The 19,853-nt window shown below is 52.6% G+C and overlaps 1 protein-coding gene across 1 annotated transcript; it reads left to right on the forward strand.

Moving 5' to 3' along the window:
* On the forward strand, nt 1–19,358 carry MTURN (maturin, neural progenitor differentiation regulator homolog). The gene is made up of 3 exons (XM_084896920.1): nt 1–393; nt 10,823–10,945; nt 18,397–19,358. The coding sequence occupies exons 1-3, from the start codon at nt 232–234 to the stop codon at nt 18,505–18,507; spliced, it is 396 nt and encodes a 131-aa protein (XP_084753046.1). The 5' UTR covers nt 1–231; the 3' UTR covers nt 18,508–19,358.
* The last annotated feature ends 495 nt before the right edge of the window (nt 19,359–19,853 follow it).

Below are 19,853 nucleotides of genomic sequence, written 5' to 3' on the forward strand. Positions count from 1 at the left end.
CGCAGGGGCGGGGGCGGGCCGGGGCGGAGCCGGGCGCGGCGGGGCCGCCCGTTACACACCGCGGGTAAACACCGCCGCCGGGAGGAGCCCGCCCCGGGACCCGCACCCCCAGCCCCGCTGCGCCCGGAGCCCCGGAGCCGCGCCGCCGCCGGAGGAGCCCAGGAGCGCGGGGCGGCGGAGGCGGAGGAGAAGCGGGAGGCGGAGGAGAAGCGGGAGGCGGCGGGCGGCAGGATGGCTTTCCAGCAGCTGGCGGACGCCGCGGCGCAGTGGTGCTCCCGCACGCCCTTCGAGCTCATCGCCGCGGAGGAGACGGAGCGCAGGATGGACTTCTACGCCGACCCTGGCGTCTCCTTCTACGTGCTGTGCCCGGACGGCGGCTGCGGGGACACTTTTGTGAGTGCGGGCGGGAGCCGCGTCCCCGGGGAGGCTGCGGGGCGGGAGGCGCACCCGCCGCTCCGGGTCCGGCTCCGGGGTCCGGCTCCGGCAGGGCGGCGGGCGGCGGGCAGGGCGCCCTGAGCACCCGGGGGGCCGGGCTGCGGGCGGCTGTTTTGGGGACGCGACCCCCAGGCCGGTGCGCGGTGCTTGGCTTGGAGCGGCTCCAGGGCGTCCCGCGTCGCACCGGCCCGGCCCGAGCGCACGGCCCTCCCGCGGGATCCAGAGGCCCGAGCCTCCCGCACCCACTCGCCCCGTCCCTCCGGGTGAGGAACGCCGTCCCTGCGGAGGCGCGGACACGAGGCTGCCAGCGGCCCCGCCTGGGGAACCGCCCGCTCCCCGCTCCCCGGTGGCCCCTGCGCCGCGGGTTTGGACACAAAGCCTCTGTGCGCATCGCCGGGACCTTCTTGGCGGAATTACACCCCGGACCTGAAGAACAGACATAGTTTCTCTCTCTCTCTCGCACACACACATACACACACACACACACACACACACACACACTCGCACACACACACTCACTCACTCAAGGGCACGCCTATCCCCCCCCCTCCTCCCGTGATAGCGTGATCCCCTTTCTCATCCCAGAGGTGGCCCTGGCCATAAAGCAGGCCCCGCCCACCCCTCCACCCACCCTGCAGCCGGGAAGAACCCCTCTGGGCCCCGGACACTCTGGAAGAGGGATGTCCTTGGGTGACAGCAGATTTGAGTTCTGGCCCTGTGACCTGGGTCAGTTGCCGTCACCCAGCTCAGTTTACACATCCAGAAAATGGGTATAAAGCCAGGGCCCAGGCGGCTGGGTAGATAAAGCACCTGACAGTCCCCACTCACAGCCAGGGCCCCACAGGTTTGGATCAGAGGTTGGATCTGGGGTCCCCTGAGTTTAAAGCTTATCTCTCTTTAAAAAAAATTTTTATTTTTATTTTTTATTTTTATTGATTTCAGAGAGGAAGGAAGGGAGAGGGAGAGAGAGATAGAACCATCAGTAAGGGAGAATCATTGATTGGCTGCCTCCTGCAGCCCCCTCCCCCACACTGGGGATGGAGCCCGCAGGCTGATGCTCTATCCACTGAGCCAAGCCAGCTAGGGCTTGCCTTGCTTTTTTAAAGAGACTCAGTGTTCTCACTTCTCACGTGAAGTAAGTCAGGGTGCCTCCTCACAGGAACGGGTGAAGAGCAAGGAAGCTATAAGTATACGGAAGCACACTCACTGTGGACGGTAGAATGGGTGTTATTTGTTACTGGGAGAGTGCCAGTCATTAAAGGGGGGTTGCTCCATTGTCAGAGTGAGAGGAGGCCCCAGGGATCCCGTGGCAAAGGCACAGGGGTCCAACTGACTGCCATGCTAGGAGTCCCTCCCAGCCTGCACTTCCCTAGCCCCCAGCAGCCTCTCCTTCCTCACTGTGACCTAGGGCGGGCTACTGGAGGTTCTGGGTTTTATGGGGAGCAGTCCGCACGGCCTCCCGCTGGGACTGAAGGAGGCGCGCCCAAATAGATTACTCCGAGGAGATGAAGCGGGTGGAGGCAGGGCAAGGCCGTTCTCTTGTCTTGAATGTGTACCTCGAGCCATTCAGACACCCTGTGCGTATCAGGCCTTTTCAGGACCGCCCGTGTGTTAAATGTTTTCCCACCCGGGCAAGGAAGATGCTTGACTGTATTCATTCGCTGTCGATGAAATGAAATAGACGAGGAAGAAAGAAGAGGGAAAGGGACTTCCTTTCTCAGTTCCGAGAGGCCCTCGGGGACCAGATGCCAACGGATGGCGTTCTCTTAGCGCAGGCCTCTCTCCGCCGGCCCAGGCCAGCTCTGTGGAGCCGCTGTGTGCCTCTAGGTAAAGGGTCTCGGGCACCAAGTACGTGTCCTAACTGCACTGGGTTCCCTCCCAGGAAAGTCTGCTCAGCATTGAAAGGAACTTGAGATGGTTGGAATTCCTAAAACCTGAAGGATTTCTTACTCAATGTACAGAGTGTCTTCACATCGTTCATTCAACAAACATGTGTGGGGTGCTTACTTTGCGCCAGGCCAGGGCTGCCTGGAGTACGAATAGGGTCTCGGCCCTCATTCCCGCCTAAGACAAGGTTGGTTAGTGGTTAGGTGCGTGCAGGCTCTGGGGTCAGGTTCCTTGGGTTTGCGTCCCAGCCCCCCCACATCTAACTTCATGCCTTAGGGCAGGGGTCCTCAAACTTTTTAAAGTGGGGGCCAGATCACGGTCCCTCAGAGAGCTGGAGGGCCGGACTATATGAACTACTAATTCCTACTGTAACACCTCGGCTGCGCGCACTGCCCAAAAAACCTGGCGGGCTGGATCAGACTCCTCTGCGGGCCGCATGTGGCCCGCGGGCCGTAGTTTGAAGACCCCTGCCTTAGGGGATGTTATTTAATCTCTACGCCATGATTCCCACAGCTGTAAAACAGGGAAGACAATATTCGTAGCTTACTCGCCAGCTGTTTGGAAAAGGGCCTAAAATTGGGTGACTCTGCAGGGTCTCCAGATCTATTTAAATATAACCCAGGTCATGCCCCCAGCCCTCTCCACCTCACCTAGCCCAGTGGTCGGCAAACTCATTAGTCAACAGAGCCAAATACCAACAGGACAGCGATTGAAATTTCTTTTGAGAGCCAATTTTTTTTAAAACTTAAACTTTATATAGGTAGGTCCGTTGTTATTAACTTAATTAGGGTACTCCTAAGCTGGCCTTTGCTAAAAAAACGTGGTATTTTGTGGAAGAGCCTCATTCAAGGGGCCAAAGATCCGAATGTGGCTCGTGAGCCGCAGTTTGCCGACCACTGACCTAGCCTGGCTTCAAGCCCACGCGTGGCCTGTCTCTTGCCTCCTTTCCGGTCTCATGTGGGGCCATACATCCGCTTTGCTTGCTATGTTCCTGCCACACGGGCCTTCCCGGCCTCTGTATCGCTGTTCCCTCTGCTAGAACTTTCTTCCCCCACGACTTTCCATGGCTAGCTCCTTCCCGCCCGTCAGGCCTGGGAGACACCTGACAGCACAGCCGCTCACCTTCTCTAGTCTCACCACAGCACTGGCTAGTCCTTCACAGTCTCTTTCAAGTAAACCGTTTCTCTTCTGCCTCCCCCCCTGGACTTATCTGCTTCCTCAGAGCCATGACCTTGTCTTCTTGGTTACCCCTGCACCCCCCGAGCTCGGAGCACTGTCAGACACGCGCAGGTGCTCCGTCTGTGTTTATAAGAATGAACGTACGTCCGTCTAGGGCAGATGTTAAATTTCAAGAAGGACAGCATCAAAAACCAGGAACAGCTACCCCTTATGTGCAGTTTTCTGTGTACCGGGCAGTGCTCTCATCCTTCCCATAGATGAACCCGTTGACTCTTCGTAATCTGTAAGGTGCTCTTTAATCGTCTCCACTGCACAGATGAGGAAACGCAAGCGCAGCGGGGCTAACTAACGCCCCACAGCTGTTAAGAGGCAGAACACCTTGAAGCATAGCCCTAAAACCCAGAAAACAGCAGCCCAGGAGTGACAGCTGGGGACCCAGTCCAGGCTGGGTTCAAGGGCGGCTTCTGGAGCCTCTTAAAAATTCTGTGAGGAAGGCCGTCTTCTCCCCACGTCACAGGCGAGGAAACAGGCTCAGTGAGTGCGGGGGCTCGTGGGGACCGGGCCACTAAGAAGTGACAGAGCCGGGACTTGAGCCCAAGCCCAGAGGCCGTCCTTCCCCCCGCAGAGTGTCCCACGGGCAGGATCAAGGCCAGGCGCTCCCTCGGCCTGGGAACAAGGGCTTCCTTTTATTCCCCTCCGCGTTGGCAGCTCCCGCGTCCCCTGTGCACTCTGTCCCCTTCTCGCTTCACAGGCCACCCAGTTCACGCCGTCCCTTTCCGAACCGCTGCCCTGGTTCCCGCCTCTCCCTGCCGATGGCCCGTGAGGTCAGGCCCTGGGATAAAACGAAGCTGCAGGTTCAAGGACAGGCTGACTCTGCCCGGCTACAGATGGGAGGGGGCCGGGGGATCACTGACAGGTGGCACGTGCCCCCCTCTGCCAACTCAGAAAGTCCCGAGGGCGCTGCCAGGTTTGAGGAGCAGGGTGTTGGCGGCCACGAATGTACCAGCCTGACAGAGGGGCCCTTGAGTAGGTGGGCACCGTAGGCAGCCCCTCCGCTGTCTCCTGCCCTGCCCCCCGCCTGCCCGGGGCCTGGGCACTAATGACGGGGCCAACGAGCAGCTCCTCCCTTGCCCTACTTTCTCTGCCAGCCCATCAACACATGTCTGGATCTAAAACGCTGTAGAGTTGAGTCCCTCCCTCCTCGGTACAAAAACAAAGGCCTCAGTTGTCATAGTATTAACGGAGTTTATTTGTAGAAAACTAACGTCGCTTTGTGTGTGTGTGTGTGTGTGTGTGTGTGTGTGTGGCTATGTCTGTATTGTTTTCTCCGTTTCCTTCTAGGCATGTTTCTCCTCAACTATGTGACCAAGTAACAACCTTTCGGTCCTGGAGAAAATAGAACTTGTTGGAATGAGAAGGCCCTGTGTTTACATGGGGAAGAGGGGTGGTAGTGGAGAGAAAGCCCTTGTCTAACTTAACCTCGACCCTCCGTTTCCTCATCTGTCCGGTGGGGGTAATCACATCTGCATTGCATTATTGTGGTGAGGATTAAGGGGATAGTGGTAGACTGCAGAGCTGTCCACAGTGGGTGAGCATCTGTATAGAGAGACTGTTTCAGGAACAAAGAGATGTCCTTCCTTCTTATATGTACAGCGTGGTTAATTCTGGGGAGGATAAGGTTATGCTAATGTGAGTTCAGATCCATGTGAATAGACACTGATTGGATGCCTGCTAATGAGAGTCAGTCTGCTGGGTCTCTCCCGTGACTTTTTTAAAAAAATATATATATATTTTATTGATTTCTTAGAGAGGAAGAGAGAGGGTTAGAGAGTTAGAAACATCGTTGAGAGAGAATCATCTATTAGCTGCCTCTTGCACACCCCCGACTGGGGATGTGCCCACAACCAAGGTACATGCCCTTGACCGGAATCGAACCTGGGACCTTTCAGTCCGCAGACCGACGCTCTATCCACTGAGCCAAACCGGTTTCGGCTCCCATGACCTTTTTAACCTTCCTGGGAGTCTCCATGTTTTCTATGTCTTGCCAAGGAAGGAGTTGAGGCTGAAGGCATGCACACCTGGTGATGTCCTGGCTCTGCCCCTGCTCCCTATGGGATCACAGACAAGTTGTGTAACCTCCCTGAACCTCAGGAACCTCCCTGGCTGACGTCAGGAGCAGGTCCTGGGTATGGCCAGCCCTCCTCTTCCCACCCTGTGCAGAAGTCTGCATGTCCGAGGGTAGAGGTTAAATTAGCCAAGGAAGTGCTTTCTCCTCACTCTCCCACCATGTAAACACAATGCCATCCCTTTCAACAAGTTCTGTCTCCTCCAGAATCGAACGGTGGTTACTCGGTTACACAGTTAAGGAGAGACATGCCTGAGATGGCTCCTGGCGTTTCTCTTATGCCATCTCTTCTGGGGACCGCCGTTTATTTGGGATGAAGCTGCCAAAACTCAAAATGGGTCCCCTGGTACTGCTGACACCAGGAAGTTCTCCAGTCAGGACCACAGTGAGAGTGAGGCCGGTGGCAAGGCCCTGGTGCTGGAGAAGGTCACTGTAGGAGTGAATGACCTTGATCTTCTCTTACCATTTTTGGGGACGCTGGATATTGCCGTCTACGCTGCGGAAAGCAGAAAGGAGCTCTTTTTTCTGGTTCCAGAGGACACGGTATATTGTCTGAAGCTGGGCAGCTTGGATGATAGACTCCGGCCCAATCTGATAACAGAAGGAAGGGCCTAGAGGGCCTGTCCCAAAGCCCAGGTCCCCCTCCTCCCCTCCCAACTCCACTCCGGGGACTTGCAGCTCCTAACAGCTGGAATCTGTGGGGAGGCAGAGGCTGCTCTGGAGCTTCAGCTCACACACACACACACACACCCCACCCCCTCCTCCCAGCCCACCTTGAAAGTTAATTACATTTCTGCTCAGCTTCCGGCTCTCAAAGTGTGGCCCCAGCCGAAACCGGTTTGGCTCAGTGGTAGAGCGTCAGCCTGCGGACTGAAAGGTCCCGGGTTCGATTGTGCAAGAGGCAGCTGGTCGATGTTTCTCTCTCATCGACGTTTCTAGCTCTCTGTCTCTCTCCCTTCCTCTTTGTAAAAATCAATAAAATATATTAAAAAAAAAAAAAAAAAGTGTGGCCCCAGATCCAGCCTCCTGAGCATCAGCTGGGGGCCAGTTGGGCATGCACATTCTCAGCCCTGCTCCCACCAGACAGTCCCACTGGGATCTGATGATTCCATTGTGTTTTAATAACCCTCCAGGTGACATGCACCCTAAACTGGAGACCCCCGCGTCCCTCCCCTTCACGGAGCCCTGACGTGGCATTCCTCCTGCTGTGACACAGCCCCATTGGAGAGCCAGTACATCTGTGCCGGCTTTTACATGTGCCTGGGACCATGCACGTGGTTCAGAGCCACGCGCTCTCTGACTCCTGTTTTCACGGCCAAAGTGGGTGTTGGGTTGCACGGGCTTCAAACACTCCCTGAGCTGCAGTTATGGGGAACGCCCAAGCCCTTGGCTCAGGGCTCCAGCCTTCAGTGACCCATTTGTCTCTGGACACGACTAGTCCCACATCCTGATTCCAGAGCATCAGCCCATCCACCTGACGCCCTTCCTGCCCTGGTGTTGGAATGGGTCCCTCTCTTTTTCCTAAGAGGGAGTCATCCTGCCCCCAGCCCTTGCCCACTCGTTCTGAAAGCCCTGTTTGCTCCTGGGCACTGCCTCCGGGCACTGATGTCCTGCCTTCCCACAGGGCACTGAGGGCAAAGCTGTGTCCTGTTCGGGCACATGGCCAGGCCTGTCCACCGTGCACTGTGTGTCCTGATCGCACCAGATCCTATCTCCTTTTCCTCCCGTTGTTTCCCCTTTGTCCTGGTTTTCCCACTGCAGGCTGTTTTTTAGGTCATCATGTTTTGTACTCCGTGGATCTTCGCTGATAGCCTCGGCTAGTTTGGAAAGGACACAATTAAAACAAAAAAAAAATTAAAACGGAAACTTTCGTTGTGAGACACAGTGGATTTGAAACAATTAGTGGTGTCTTCTGAGGGGCCATGTACACCTGAGTCTGTTTTTTTCCAAACCCTGTGCTCTCTCGCCTTATCCTATGGGCACGGATTCAGTAAAACCTGTTTTTGTTTTGTTTTGTTTTTTTAAACTAGCTCGACAGGGGATCCAGGGTGAGTTAGCCAAGTGAGAGAAGTCGGGGCAGACTGGAGGGAAGGCCCTTTAGTGGGTGTTAATTCTTCCTACTCCAAAATGTGTTCACAAACCAACAACTCCGGAAGCGGAGCCATGGCAGCTGCGGCCTGCACCGGCTCCTCGTGGAGATGCCCGGAGGCCACCTCGCCGGAGAACAGGCCGGTTTCCACGCAGAGGAGGTGCGCTGGCCCCTGAGCGACGCCCTGGCCTTAGTTTACTCTGTAATGGGAGCAACAGGTACACATGTCCTCCGCGGCCCACCTACTTCTGAACCAGCGACAGCCCCGGTCGCCTTGGACAGTGTCCTCTGGGAGGTCACCGTGGGGGTCCAGTTTGCTCAGCATGTGACCTTAGCCATGCAGCAGGTGGGACCCTCCCACCCCTGCTCTCCTGCGCCCTCCAGAGGCAAGGGGTCCTCTGCCTGCCAGCCAGGCACTGTGCCAGGCACCTCCGAGACTTGTTGCCTTTTCTCTAATCCTCAGGTCTATGGAGGTCAGGCTCCCGGTCTCCTTCCTGGGTGATGCTAGACGGTAACCCCATCATTAACTTGGATGAGAATTTGAAATACACTTCAAATTCTGGGTGCTGAGCAGACACGCATGAGAGTGGACTTCCTTGTTCGTGTTGGATCCCCGCCGGTTAAGAATCCGGTTGGATGATGGACGTGAGAGCGCCAAGCACTGCCCCGCCTTCGTCCCCGGGGAGAGGCTGCTCCGTAAATGGCTTCTCCGCGGCTCCGCCACTCTAAGGGTCTCTGATGGGGAGTCTCTGAGTTAGAGGATGTAGGAGTTACAGCGTTATTATGTCGAGTCAAAAGCTACCCTGGGAGCCTGCCGGACCGGGCAGCGTGTGTGGGAGACGGGCCTTTGCTTCTGTGAAACACACGTAATTGTCTGTGAGGATGGCCCCTCGCCCCTCGTTAGTCTCCCTCAGGCCTGCCAGTGTGTGAAGCCTGTCGATCCAGTTCTTGGAAATGGCGCCATGGCGAGGAAGACAGTGAAGTGTGTGTGTTGAGTGAGGGGCGTGAACTGTCTGGGGTGATGCCCCAGTCATTTGTATTCATGGGAGGGAGTAGGCATGTGCTTGATATGGGCCCTTTCTCCAAATAAATCTCACCTCCTGCTGCTTAGCTGCTGCTTCTTATTCCCACCTGCCAATGACTCCCTCTTCCTGTACCTCTGCACTTCTTAGAATATATCCTTATTGATTTCAGAGAGAAAGGGAGAGGGAGAGGGGGAAACATCAGTGGTGAGAGAGAATCATTGACCAGCTGCCTCCTGCACAGCCCCTGCTGGGGATCAAGCCCACAACCCAGGCACGTGCCCTGATCGGGAATCAAACAATGACCTCCTGGTTCATAGGTCAACACTCAAGCACTGCGCCGTGCCGGCTGGGCCTTCTATGCTTTTTAAAACCAGTGTCGAGATGTCGTTAGTTGGTCCCCTCTAAACAGCGATGTTTGATAACTGATACATAGCCTGACGTTACCCTGGTAGCCATGGCCTGTCGCTTCCTCATCTAGATCTCTCCCGCCCGTTTCTTGGGCTTATTCCAAATCCTGGAACATTTATGGGAGACTTGTCTAGTCCTAAAGGTGTGCTAAAATGGATATCCTGACGTGGATTTAAAAAAAAGAAGAAGAAGAAAGGAAAACTCGTCTAGCCTTAAGAAAAATGTAAAACCTAGAGCCAGTCTCCTCTGGGTGAGGCTTGGGTGTGAGCTTTCTTAAAGCATTTTAAGGAAAGGTGAACTTTCAGAGGTCTTCCCCCCCCCTCCCCTTACCCCCACCCGCAGTGACTAAGGGATGACCTTTCTGTGTGTTCTCATAAATTCATTTCATTTTGAAATAAATTTGCCATCACCCCCGCTCACAGGCTAACCTGGGTAAAGAATGTCTTGTTCCAAGGTAGTGGTTACAAACTCTGTCTAATTAGTCCTTCAGCCACGGCCAAAGGCAAAGTCAGGGGTCATACAGGCCCTTAGTTTCTGCTCCCTCCTGGCTGAAAGCCGCCCTCGGCCCGCACTGGAAGGGTGGGCAGTGGACATCGTGGGTGAGGGCTGCTGACCCCACTGCTCTTTTTACAATGCGTGAGCAGATCTGTTGTGAATTGAGCAGCTGAGATTATGGACCAGGAGCTCAGGGTCTGCATTTTCTTTTTCTTTAAATATATTTTACTAGAGGCCCAGTGCACGAATTCGTGAACGGGTGGGGTCCGGCCAGCCTGCCCCAACCTGGCTGGGGGGAGGGGATGTGGGAGATTGGCCGGCAGCCCCGCTACCAGTTGCGGGGAAGGCAGTCGATTGGGGCCGCAGTGCGTGTCAAAGCAACCAGTTGTTCTGGCATTGCAGTCACTTGGCATATATATATATATATATATATATATATATATATATGTATGTATATATATATACACACACACACACACACACACACACACACACCGTATTTTCCGGCATATAAGACGACTTTTGAAACGAAAAAAGTCAACTGAAAATCGGGGGGCAAAAGGGCAAAAGAACAAAATTGCACAAAAATTACCTGCAGATCTTGATGGCAAAGTAAGTCTTTTCTTTGAAGTGGGGGGTAGTCTTATACAGCGAATATAGGCCTAAACCTATGTTTTAACTGTAAAATTAGGGGGTCGTCTTATACGCCGGAAAATATGGGTGTGTGTGTGTGTGTGTGTGTGTGTGTGTGTGTGTGTGTATATATATATATATATATATATATATATATATATATTGATTTCAGAGAGGAAGGGAGAAGGAGAGATAGGAGAGATAGAAACATCAGTGAAGAGACAGAATCATTGATCAGCTGCCTCTTGCAGGCCCCACACTGGGGATCGAGCCCACAACCCAAGCATGTGCCCTGACGGGGAATTGAACCATGACCTCCTGGTTCATAGGTCGATGCTCAGCCACCCAGCCACACTGGCCGGGCAACAGGGTCTGCATGTTCTGATCCCTTTCCGAGCACACAGGTCAGTGACCACATGCATCCTACTCCGGAATGGAGGCCTGCTTCCCGTCCCCGTGCTGATGAAGCTCTCCCTGGCTCTCCGGACTCGCACTGTGTGTAATGACTGTGTCTGTTTTCTCCTCTCCCTCGCCCCTGGGCGCCAGCACGTGTGGAGTGAGAGCGAGGACTGCCTGCCCTTCCTGCAGCTAGCACAGGACTACATCTCCTCCTGCGGCAAGAAGACGCTCCCGGAAGTCTTGGAAAAAGTCTTCAAGTCTTTCAGACCCGTAGGTGCCCGCCGGCTTCTAAAGCCCTTGTTTCCTACCCGGTTTGCCCTTCGTGGGGAAATTGGGCAGGATCTGGGATGACTAATTTTGTTTGTCTCTCGTCTGCTTGGTGGCTTAAAGATAGCAGCTGTGGAGGGGGCTGAGGGCAGGAGCCGGGGGAGTGGGATGTGGCACAGCTGCTCGGTGCAGGGACGCTGGTTATTTCTAGCATCACTGGAGTTCAGAACCGCTGACAGGGTGGGAAGCAAATAGCCTTCGTGAGGCAACTGAATATCCCTGTCCTCACCAAGGAGTCTTACAGCCAACATGCTGGGAAGTGCCCTGCAGGTGCCCTCACCTTATAATGGTGAGGCTCATATTCAGGGGCGGCCAGAAGGCTACCCAAAGGAGGTGCCTCCATACCTGTGGGCCTGGAGAAGGATGAAATTGGGTGTGGGTCCTATTCTTTTTAAAATTTATTTATTTTGAATATATTTTGATTGAACTCAGAGAGGAAGGGAGATAGAGAGCGAAGTAGAAATGTCAGTGATGAAAGAATCATTGATTGGCTGCTTCCTGCACACCCCACACTGGGGATTGAGCCCGCAACCCGGGCATGTGCCTTTGACTGGAAATGACCCAGGGACCTTTCAGTCTGCAGGCCAACGCTCTATCCATGGAGCCAAACCAGCCAGGGCAAGGGTCCTGTTCTTTTCTCTTTATAAACTCACTGTAGAGAGCTTGTCCACCCAACCACCACCACCTGTTAGGACTTAGGAGCCTGTATGCTTGTGTCTAGCTAACAGTATCTTCATTCTTGTTGCAAAGCCTGTACAGTGAATACTCATCCTGTTGTGAAAACGACCTGTTTCCCTTTATCATTATTGGAAGATGGAGCCAGTGTCCCCACACTTCTCCCAAGTTCAATCCCTTGCCCACTGGACTCTACATGGTCAGGATCATTGCTCTAGAACTTCCATTCATTTCTTTTTTCAAAACTTTTAAAAACAGTACTTTGCTGCTGAAATTTTCAAGCTTGTCTGTAGTTTCTCTGAACATACTAGACGTGATTGCATGAGAGACTGTGTTTGATAGTCCAGTATTTCAAGGTTTGTAAGTCTGTGTGTTACCATTTGTTTTGACTGTTCTCCTGCTATTGTGTTTCTTTGTGTGTTGGATTTACATATTTGAAAATTTATATATAGGAATAAATCGAGGCCCATAATGAGGGTACCTTCCTAAGGGGAGTTGGGGGCAGGGGGGTTGTTTGCTTCTGCCAGGGCTTAGGCCTGTCGGCCTGGGAACGCCTTTGAGCAATGCCCGGCCTGTGGTTCTCGGAACTTTGCAGGTGATGCCAGGCAGGCTGCAAGCTGCCTCCTCCTAGTCGATCTTAGACCCCACCCCCACCCCCATTCAGGCTGCTAAGCAACTACCACAGACTGGGTGGCTTAGAAACAACAGATATTTACTTCTCTCAGTCTGGAGGCTGGAAAGGCCACCATCAGGTGCCAGGAGACTTGGTGTCTGGTGAGAGCCCGCATCCTGGTCACAGGATGTCCTCACTGCCACTCGCCTGGTGGGGGGAGGGAGCTATCTCTGGGGCCTGTTCTATAAGGTCGTGGTCCCATTTATGAGGAATCTACCTTCCTGAGCCAATCGCCTCCCAAAGGCCCCACCTCCTACCACCACCTCAGCGAGGAGAATTTCAACGTGAATTTCAGACAGACTTTCAGGCCAGAGCCAAGGTGTAGGCCTATGGGGTCCCAGCGTACTGTGGGGTTGGTTCATCCCAGTTTGCTCCTTTGGGAGAGCCTGGCTTTGAGGGTCCCCCCAGCTCTGAGCATAGGCCAGCCAGGCATCAGGTCTCTACCTGCTGCTTCTCGGTCAGCAGCGCCCTCAGGACAGAAGCAGGTGCCCCTCTCTGGGGCCTAATTCCTTCCTCAGTGTACCCAGGAAGGCATTTTTCATCGTGAACCCAGCTTTGGTTCCCCGAGGGCGAGCTGGTCCCAACCGTTTAACCCACTGTTACTACAAGAATTGGAAGTTCCGTGGCTTTTGTCCACACTTGTTGATTTGTATCGTTCCTCTAATCAATTCATTTTTTATCTTTAAAAATTTCTAAGCCCATTTGGTTCAAATAGATTTGTAAAACTATTTATTTATTTATTTAGAGGGACAGAGAGAAACATCAATGTGAGAATGAAACATCCATGAGCTATCTCCTGCTTGTCCCCCACACCAGGGATCGGGCCCACAGCCCAGACATGTGCCATGAGCAGGAATCGAACTGGCAACCTTTCAGTGCACAGGACGATGCCCAACTAACTGAGCCTTGGCTGCCAGAGCTGGCTGTTTGTCTTGGCGAAGGGAGGTCGCATTTAGAAATAAGACCCAGGGAGGGTCTTGTCGCTGGTGCAGGGTTCTGCTGGGGTGGCTCAGGCCCCGGTGCTCCAGGGAGGTCAGGCAGGTGAGCCTCAGCGCATCGTCGCCCTGAGATGCGGTGCTTTTGGCTGGCAGTCGGGGGAGCGCCGTGAGGAACAGGTTCCCCTTAGAACAGCCTCCTCCCTGCCTGCGAGTCCTTGTTTCCCTTGGCCCGCCCTTCGCCAGCCCCGGCCTGTGCAGGCTCTCTGAGAGATAAGATCCATCTGTTGACAGCCTTCTGCCCGCCGTTGGGGCATCAGTCAGGCAGAGTCAATTAAGTTGCTGCAGCCGTGAGCTCCTGCGTGCACAGCCCGGAGCGGGGTCACCGCCTGGCTTTCCCCAGCCGTCCTGCCCGGAGGCTGAGCAGCCACGGCCGCTCTCTGCCTGTCTCCACAAGCCAACTCTGCAGGCTGTGCTTCTCCCCTTTCTCTCGTTTGCCCTCCCTCCACTGAAATCTTCCCCCCCTAATAAATCCGTTGTTGGATGGGGGAAAGGAAAAAAAAAAAAAGTGATCCTTTTTTGCCATTTTACTTTTCCCTCTACTTCATCACATTTTCAACCATAGGTGTCCGTCACCTGCATTTGCCCACACCCTGCTTTAGAGAGTGAGGGCACGGCGCAGTGCCCCACTCCTGCCCCCGAGGAGATGGCTGTGGTAGGAGAGACAGACACAGAAACGCCACGTCACAGGACAGAGCGTTTATTTTGGTTGGTGCAGACGCTCTGCTGGGTGCTCCCTGTGCAGAACACACCAAGAGTTCCAGTCCCTGCTCTGCGTTCTCCGCGGTGCTGGGTTCTTAGGGAGCTGTTTCCGGGGGCACATTACTAATGTGAATTCAGGGTGCTGTTTGTGGTCTCTCCCCGGTGATGTGAAATCAGGATTCTTCACTGATGAGCAACCTGGGCTCCGGGGCAGCGATTCAAATCCCAGCTCTGCCACTTGAGGGCTGTGTGACCTTAGCCAAGTTACTTAACCTTTCTGTTTCTCAGTTTCTTCATTTGCAAGATTAGGAAACAATGACAGTAGTTATCTTAGGGTTGCTGTGATGCTTACATGATGCATTTCTCATGGGGTACATAGGACAGCATTTACAGCACTAAAATACTGTTGAGAAGTGAGCAGGACTTTGTGAAATGTATAGGACTTGTAGGTTCTTGGTCAGGAGGAAAACCAATTTGCCAGGTGCTTTCAGCACATGCTTAACAGAGGCACCTAGAGGTGTTGATGGGGTATTATAATCAAAGTTTATCACCATTGGTTTGGGGAAAATAACCACCATTCGATAGCTAATGCGTTCGGCTCTCTGTGTTAGATGCATTTGTCCTCCTAGTGCTGTAAGGAGGACGAGTGGACACTCCGGCCCCCAGGGGGCGCCTGACCTCAGAGCCTCTGGGTCGCAGGGTGACAGGTGATATTTATGCTCTTCTTTTCTGTATTTTCTAAATTGTCTGTGATGTCAACATTTAAGATCAGAAATGGTGGTGTGTTTTTTAAAAAAACTGTTTGGTCTACACCAAGCATGTCAAGCTCAAAGGCTAATTACGGGCCAAATAAACGAGGCATGCGGCCTGTGGGCCACGAGTTTGACATGCTTGGTCTACACTGAGCTAGAAGGGCTAGGAGCGCCAGGGGAGAGCGGGCTCGCTGAGGAACGCAGCACCGGGCGGGGAGGTGGGACTGGAGAAAGGGCAGGATCCGGATGTGCTCAGCGGGGGAGGAGGGCTGCTGCCCGGCCGCAATCAAACCAAACGGGCCATTTTAAGTTGATCATGGCTTTTGTTTTTTGTCACATTATAAACAAACCCTTGTTGCGTGTGTTTCAGAAAGTACAATGGCCCCTAAAAGTAAGAGAGGAGCTATTACTCTTACCCAGCGGTCAGCAAACTCATTAGTCAACAGAGCCAAATATCAACAGCACAACGATTGAAATTTCTTCTTAGAGCCAACTTTTTTAAACTTCAACTTCTTCTAATGCCACTTTTTCAAAATAGACTCGCCCAGGCCGAGGTATCTTGTGGAAGAGCTACACTCAAGGGGCCAAAGAGCCGCATGTGGCTCGCAAGCCACAGTTTGCCGACCACGGCTCTTGCCTGTTAGTCATCTTGCCACCTGCCTCTTTTTTCCTCATATCAAGAAGACAGGCTGCCCGGGTCATGGGTCTGTTGGTACCACCAGCATTATGATCAGTAAATAAACGGTGGCAAATGCCCCAGATGCTTTCGCATCTCCATATTGAATGTGGCTCCCACTCTTTCCAAAAGACCTATATTCAGTCCTTCAGTTCACCCATGCTCTCTTGGGTCTTTGGAACTTTAATTCAGGGGTTGGCGTCTCTACCAGCCCGGACAGTCCTGTTTGGGTGGATGGGCCCCAGAAGTTCTGTGTGATCATAGGCTGTTCAGAGGAAGCTTGGGTGACAGCAAGACCCTGGAAATGCCAACACTTGTCCAGAGAGAACATGCAGGTGTTTCCCAGGCGATTGAAAAGGAATGAATGGTCACAACTACCAGCAGTCATTTCAGTGCACCAGACAGGATTTCTTGGCCGGTCTCGTTTTCCTCCTGAGAACGTGCGGGTGCTGTGAGAGCCAGGGCTCCGGGGTTCTCTCCAGTCTGTTTGCACTCCTGTCTCTGGTAGATCTTGACTGTTCACAATTCGGATCCAGAAGTTAAATTTAGACTTACCCGCCATCCACGGGGATGGAGGCAGGGGTGGGAATGCTAGACGGTCACGTGTCTGTGTGATAGCGTTTGGAATCGCAGGCACATTCTCGTTCATATGGTTCTTAACTCTTCCTGTTTGACTTATTTTGGTTTAAAAAAAAAAAAAAAAAAAAAAAAAAAAACGAACACCGGAATGTGAGTCACCTGCGTTCATGGTGCCATCCATCTCTTCTCTCTTTAGAGGCAAAGTTGGTCTTTTATTCCATCCGCTAAGATGTGGAGGGAGGCCATGGTGGGGGCTCACGAGGTTGTCGCAAACTGTGGGGATGAGCTGGATGCGCCCCTCCGCTCCCAGTGGGCAGTGGCACCTTGAGTCAGCTCTGTACTCTAAGGAGAAAGCTCGTGTCTGCAGTCGGCCGCGGCTGCCCTGGCAGGCCACAGGCGCCATGTGACCAGGAGTGCGGGCAGACGATCTCGCCCTGAGTGTGCTCCTAGGGCTCCGTGAGACCAGCCAGGGTTGTGGCTTGAGGACTTCGGTCCAGGCATCATCAGGATTGGGCCTCTGCTTATCCTTGTCTCACGTGGGGAGCTGGGGAGGAGCAGGAAGAAGGAAGGGAGTTGGGTGGGGGTGGCGTGGCCGGGCACTGGGGAGGCAGAGCACAGCAAACAGAGTGGCCTGTCTTATCTTAGTGCCTCAGTGCAGTTAGAGCTGAGATCAGAGGGCCGTTTGGTGAAGTTGCCTCAAACTGACTGACCCAGGATGAGGTCACTGTGAGAGGAAGTACTTTGGCCACGTACATGCTGTGATCTCAGGGAAGAGCCAGGGCTGGATGCCCATGATCATGGACAAGGCTCAGGAGCGCCCAAGGTCACGGCTGCCTGCCAACCCCAGAGCTTCCTGTTCCTATCGGTCCAGCCCAGCTCATGGCACTCAGCTTCCAACCGAAACCAGCCAGTGCTCTGAGAACATGTTTACTGTGGATGGCTCTGACTTTCCCTGATGGTGATTAGAGAGCATTTGGGAAAATGAAAAGATTACAAAGGGAGAATTTTACCCATAATCACATTGTCTAAAAATGATGCTCTTAAGATTTGGATGTATTTCACTGAACTCTTTTTTTCTATGCATTTGTGTATAAACTTAAAGAAATATGTATCATAATGTAAACACACATTCTTTTTACATTTGTGAGCATATTCTTTTATATCCTTAGATTATTAAAAACTAGATTATTAAAAAAATTAGTGTAAGATTCAGCAGGGAGATCTGGGGGAGATAATAGATCAACCGAAGGACTTGTATACATGCATATAAGTACAACCAATGGACATAAAACTCTGGGGAGGGAGGGTTTGTATGGGGGGGGTGGCAATGTTAAAATATGTACACAGATAATAATTTAATAAAAAAATGTAGAAAAAAAATTAGTGTAAGAGTAGACCTTCCTTCCTCTGGCTGGCTTCCCTTCGGCCACCGGCAGGCACCTAAGACCCAGGCTTCCCTCAGGTCCCGGCTTTGTCTGGAATGACATCCGGAAGGATGTCTGGTCTAATTAGCATATTACCCTTTTATTATTATAGACTAGAGGCCCGGTGCATGACATTTATGCACTGGGGAGAGGGGGGTCCCTCAGCCCAGCCTGTGCCTTCTCGCCGGCAGGCAGATATCCCCCCAAGGGGTCCTTAGTACTGCTGCAGAGGTGGGAGAGGATCCTGCCACCACTGCTGTGCTCACCAGTCATAAGCCCGGCTTCTGGCTGAGTGGTGCTCCCCCTGTGGGAGCACACTGACCACCAGGGGACAGCTCTTGCATTGAGTGTCTGCCCCCTAGTGGTCAGTGCACATCATAGCAACCAGTCATTCGGTGGTTTGGTCAATTTGCATATTAGCCTTTTATTATATAGAATACTATTTTAAGTGGCTACATAAGATTTTATCTTCTGGACACCCAATAATTTTTTTAACCACTTTGTTGAACCTTTTCAGAGCAGCTGTGCTTTTAGGGGAGAAAAAGAGGAGAACCGATTTTTGACATCTTGATGGAACAGTCACACGGCATGGTACTACTGCCAACATCCCAGATATGTGTGGGTGTGCGTGGGTAGCATATCTCTGTGCATAGGTGGGCGGAGGGGTCATGTTTTAATGCTTAAAAGTAGAGAATCTTCAGGCTCCCCAATAAAAACGAGCCCTTGGGGCCCCCATCCATTGAAGGACTGATATTTCCCTCTAATGAGTTTATGAACATAATTGTTGGGGAGATCTCAGGGGAAATCATAGCTGCTGTGCCGAGTCCTGTAAGGGCTGCTCGGTGTGGAGCAGACGCCTTTGGTGGCCGTCCTGCCTGGAGCCATTGGCTCACAGGTGCTTCTCTTCTCTCCCTGCAGTTACTGGGCCTCCCGGACGCCGATGACGACGCATTTGAAGAGTACAGCGCCGACGTGGAGGAGGAGGAGCCAGAGGCCGACCACCCCCAAATGGGGGTCAGTCAGCAGTAAACTTGGAAGGAGTGAGCCCCGTGGCCCCTGAGGCGGGCTCTGAGCTGTTCCTGGGCTAGCTCTTAGCAACAGGACGTCTGGCTCCCAGCTTCCGAATTCAAACGAAATACCTTCTTAACAAACCACAGAACATATGGGATGAGCTGCACTCAGCAGTGGCCTCCATTTGACTCCTGTGTCAGTGGGTTGCTATGGCGTCGTCTCGGTAGCCTTGGCCATTTCTAATGTAGAGCCCATTCTGTGGCTGACGGTTCTCTTGAGTTTCTGTTGGAGAATTGGCATGCACTGGCTCGAGTGTGGGGAACTATGAATGCACGAAGGATGTGTTTTGAGTCCTCACAGGTGACTTGATGGAGGGAAAAGCATGGCAGAGAAGAAATGCAATCTGCACTTTGTATGTACCTGGTTACGTGTCGTGAGTGAACGTTGTTGCTTATAAAGCATGAGTTTTAATACCTAGTCATTACACTGCACAAGTGCAAGTACAGGGGCAGGCAAGGATCGCCACTCAGCTTTGGGTGAAAAGACCCTCCCAGTGTGCAACCAGTCCTGAGTGACCTGGGGACGTGGCAACTGGTTCCTGGTTGTATAAACATGCTTGCCTGGTCAGTTACTCTAAGACATGCTAATTCCAAGACTTAACCGTGGATATAAATGGGGTGACATCAGTTACTAACTTCTTTAGGCTGTTTGTAAACCGTCCCACATATGAAACATTTACCTTCTCTCTTTATAATGAGATGGCAATTTGTTAAATCATGAAACTATCTAAAATCCAAGGGCCACGTCAACTTTGAAGCCATAGATCAATCTAATGGGACAATAAACCAGGATAACATTTTTTAAAAAAATATATGATGGAATCCTTTTTTCGTAATCTGACTTTTATGCTTTTTTAATTTTTTTATTATATATTTTTTAAAATATTTTATTGACTTTTTCACAGAGAGGGTGAGAGAGGGATAGAGAGTTAGAAACATCAATGAGAGAGAATCATCGATCAGCTGCCTCCTGCACCCCCCCCCCCCACTGGGGATGTGCCTGCAACTAAGGTACATGCCCTTGACTGGAATCAAACCTGGAACCCTTCAGTCTGCAGGCCTACACTCTATCCACTGAGCCAAACTAGCCAGGGCTCTTTTATCCTTAAAAAAAAAATAAAAAATGTCAAGAAAAGGATCCCACTGTATGTACTTAAAAATTGTAATCAAGTGCTTCAAAATTCAATCCCAGTGAATTTTTTAAATGTTTTCATTGATTTGAGAGGGAGGAGAAGGGAGATGGAGAAAAGCATCGATGTGAGAGAGAAACATCCGTGGGCTGCCTCCTGCACGCCCCCTACAGGG

The sequence above is a fragment of the Pipistrellus hanaki genome (genome assembly GCF_964339955.1).
Source record: "Pipistrellus hanaki genome assembly, chromosome: 10".
NCBI lineage: Eukaryota > Metazoa > Chordata > Mammalia > Chiroptera > Vespertilionidae > Pipistrellus > Pipistrellus hanaki.

Bases quoted from the DNA above. Each gene is read 5' to 3' on its own strand.
- MTURN (XM_084896920.1), top strand. From the start codon at position 232: ATGGCTTTCCAGCAGCTGGCGGACGCCGCGGCGCAGTGGTGCTCCCGC. The intron at 394-10,822 runs GTGAGTGCGGGC...CCTGGGCGCCAG, and splicing joins GCGGCTGCGGGGACACTTTT to CACGTGTGGAGTGAGAGCGA. The intron at 10,946-18,396 runs GTAGGTGCCCGC...CTCTCCCTGCAG, and splicing joins TCTTCAAGTCTTTCAGACCC to TTACTGGGCCTCCCGGACGC.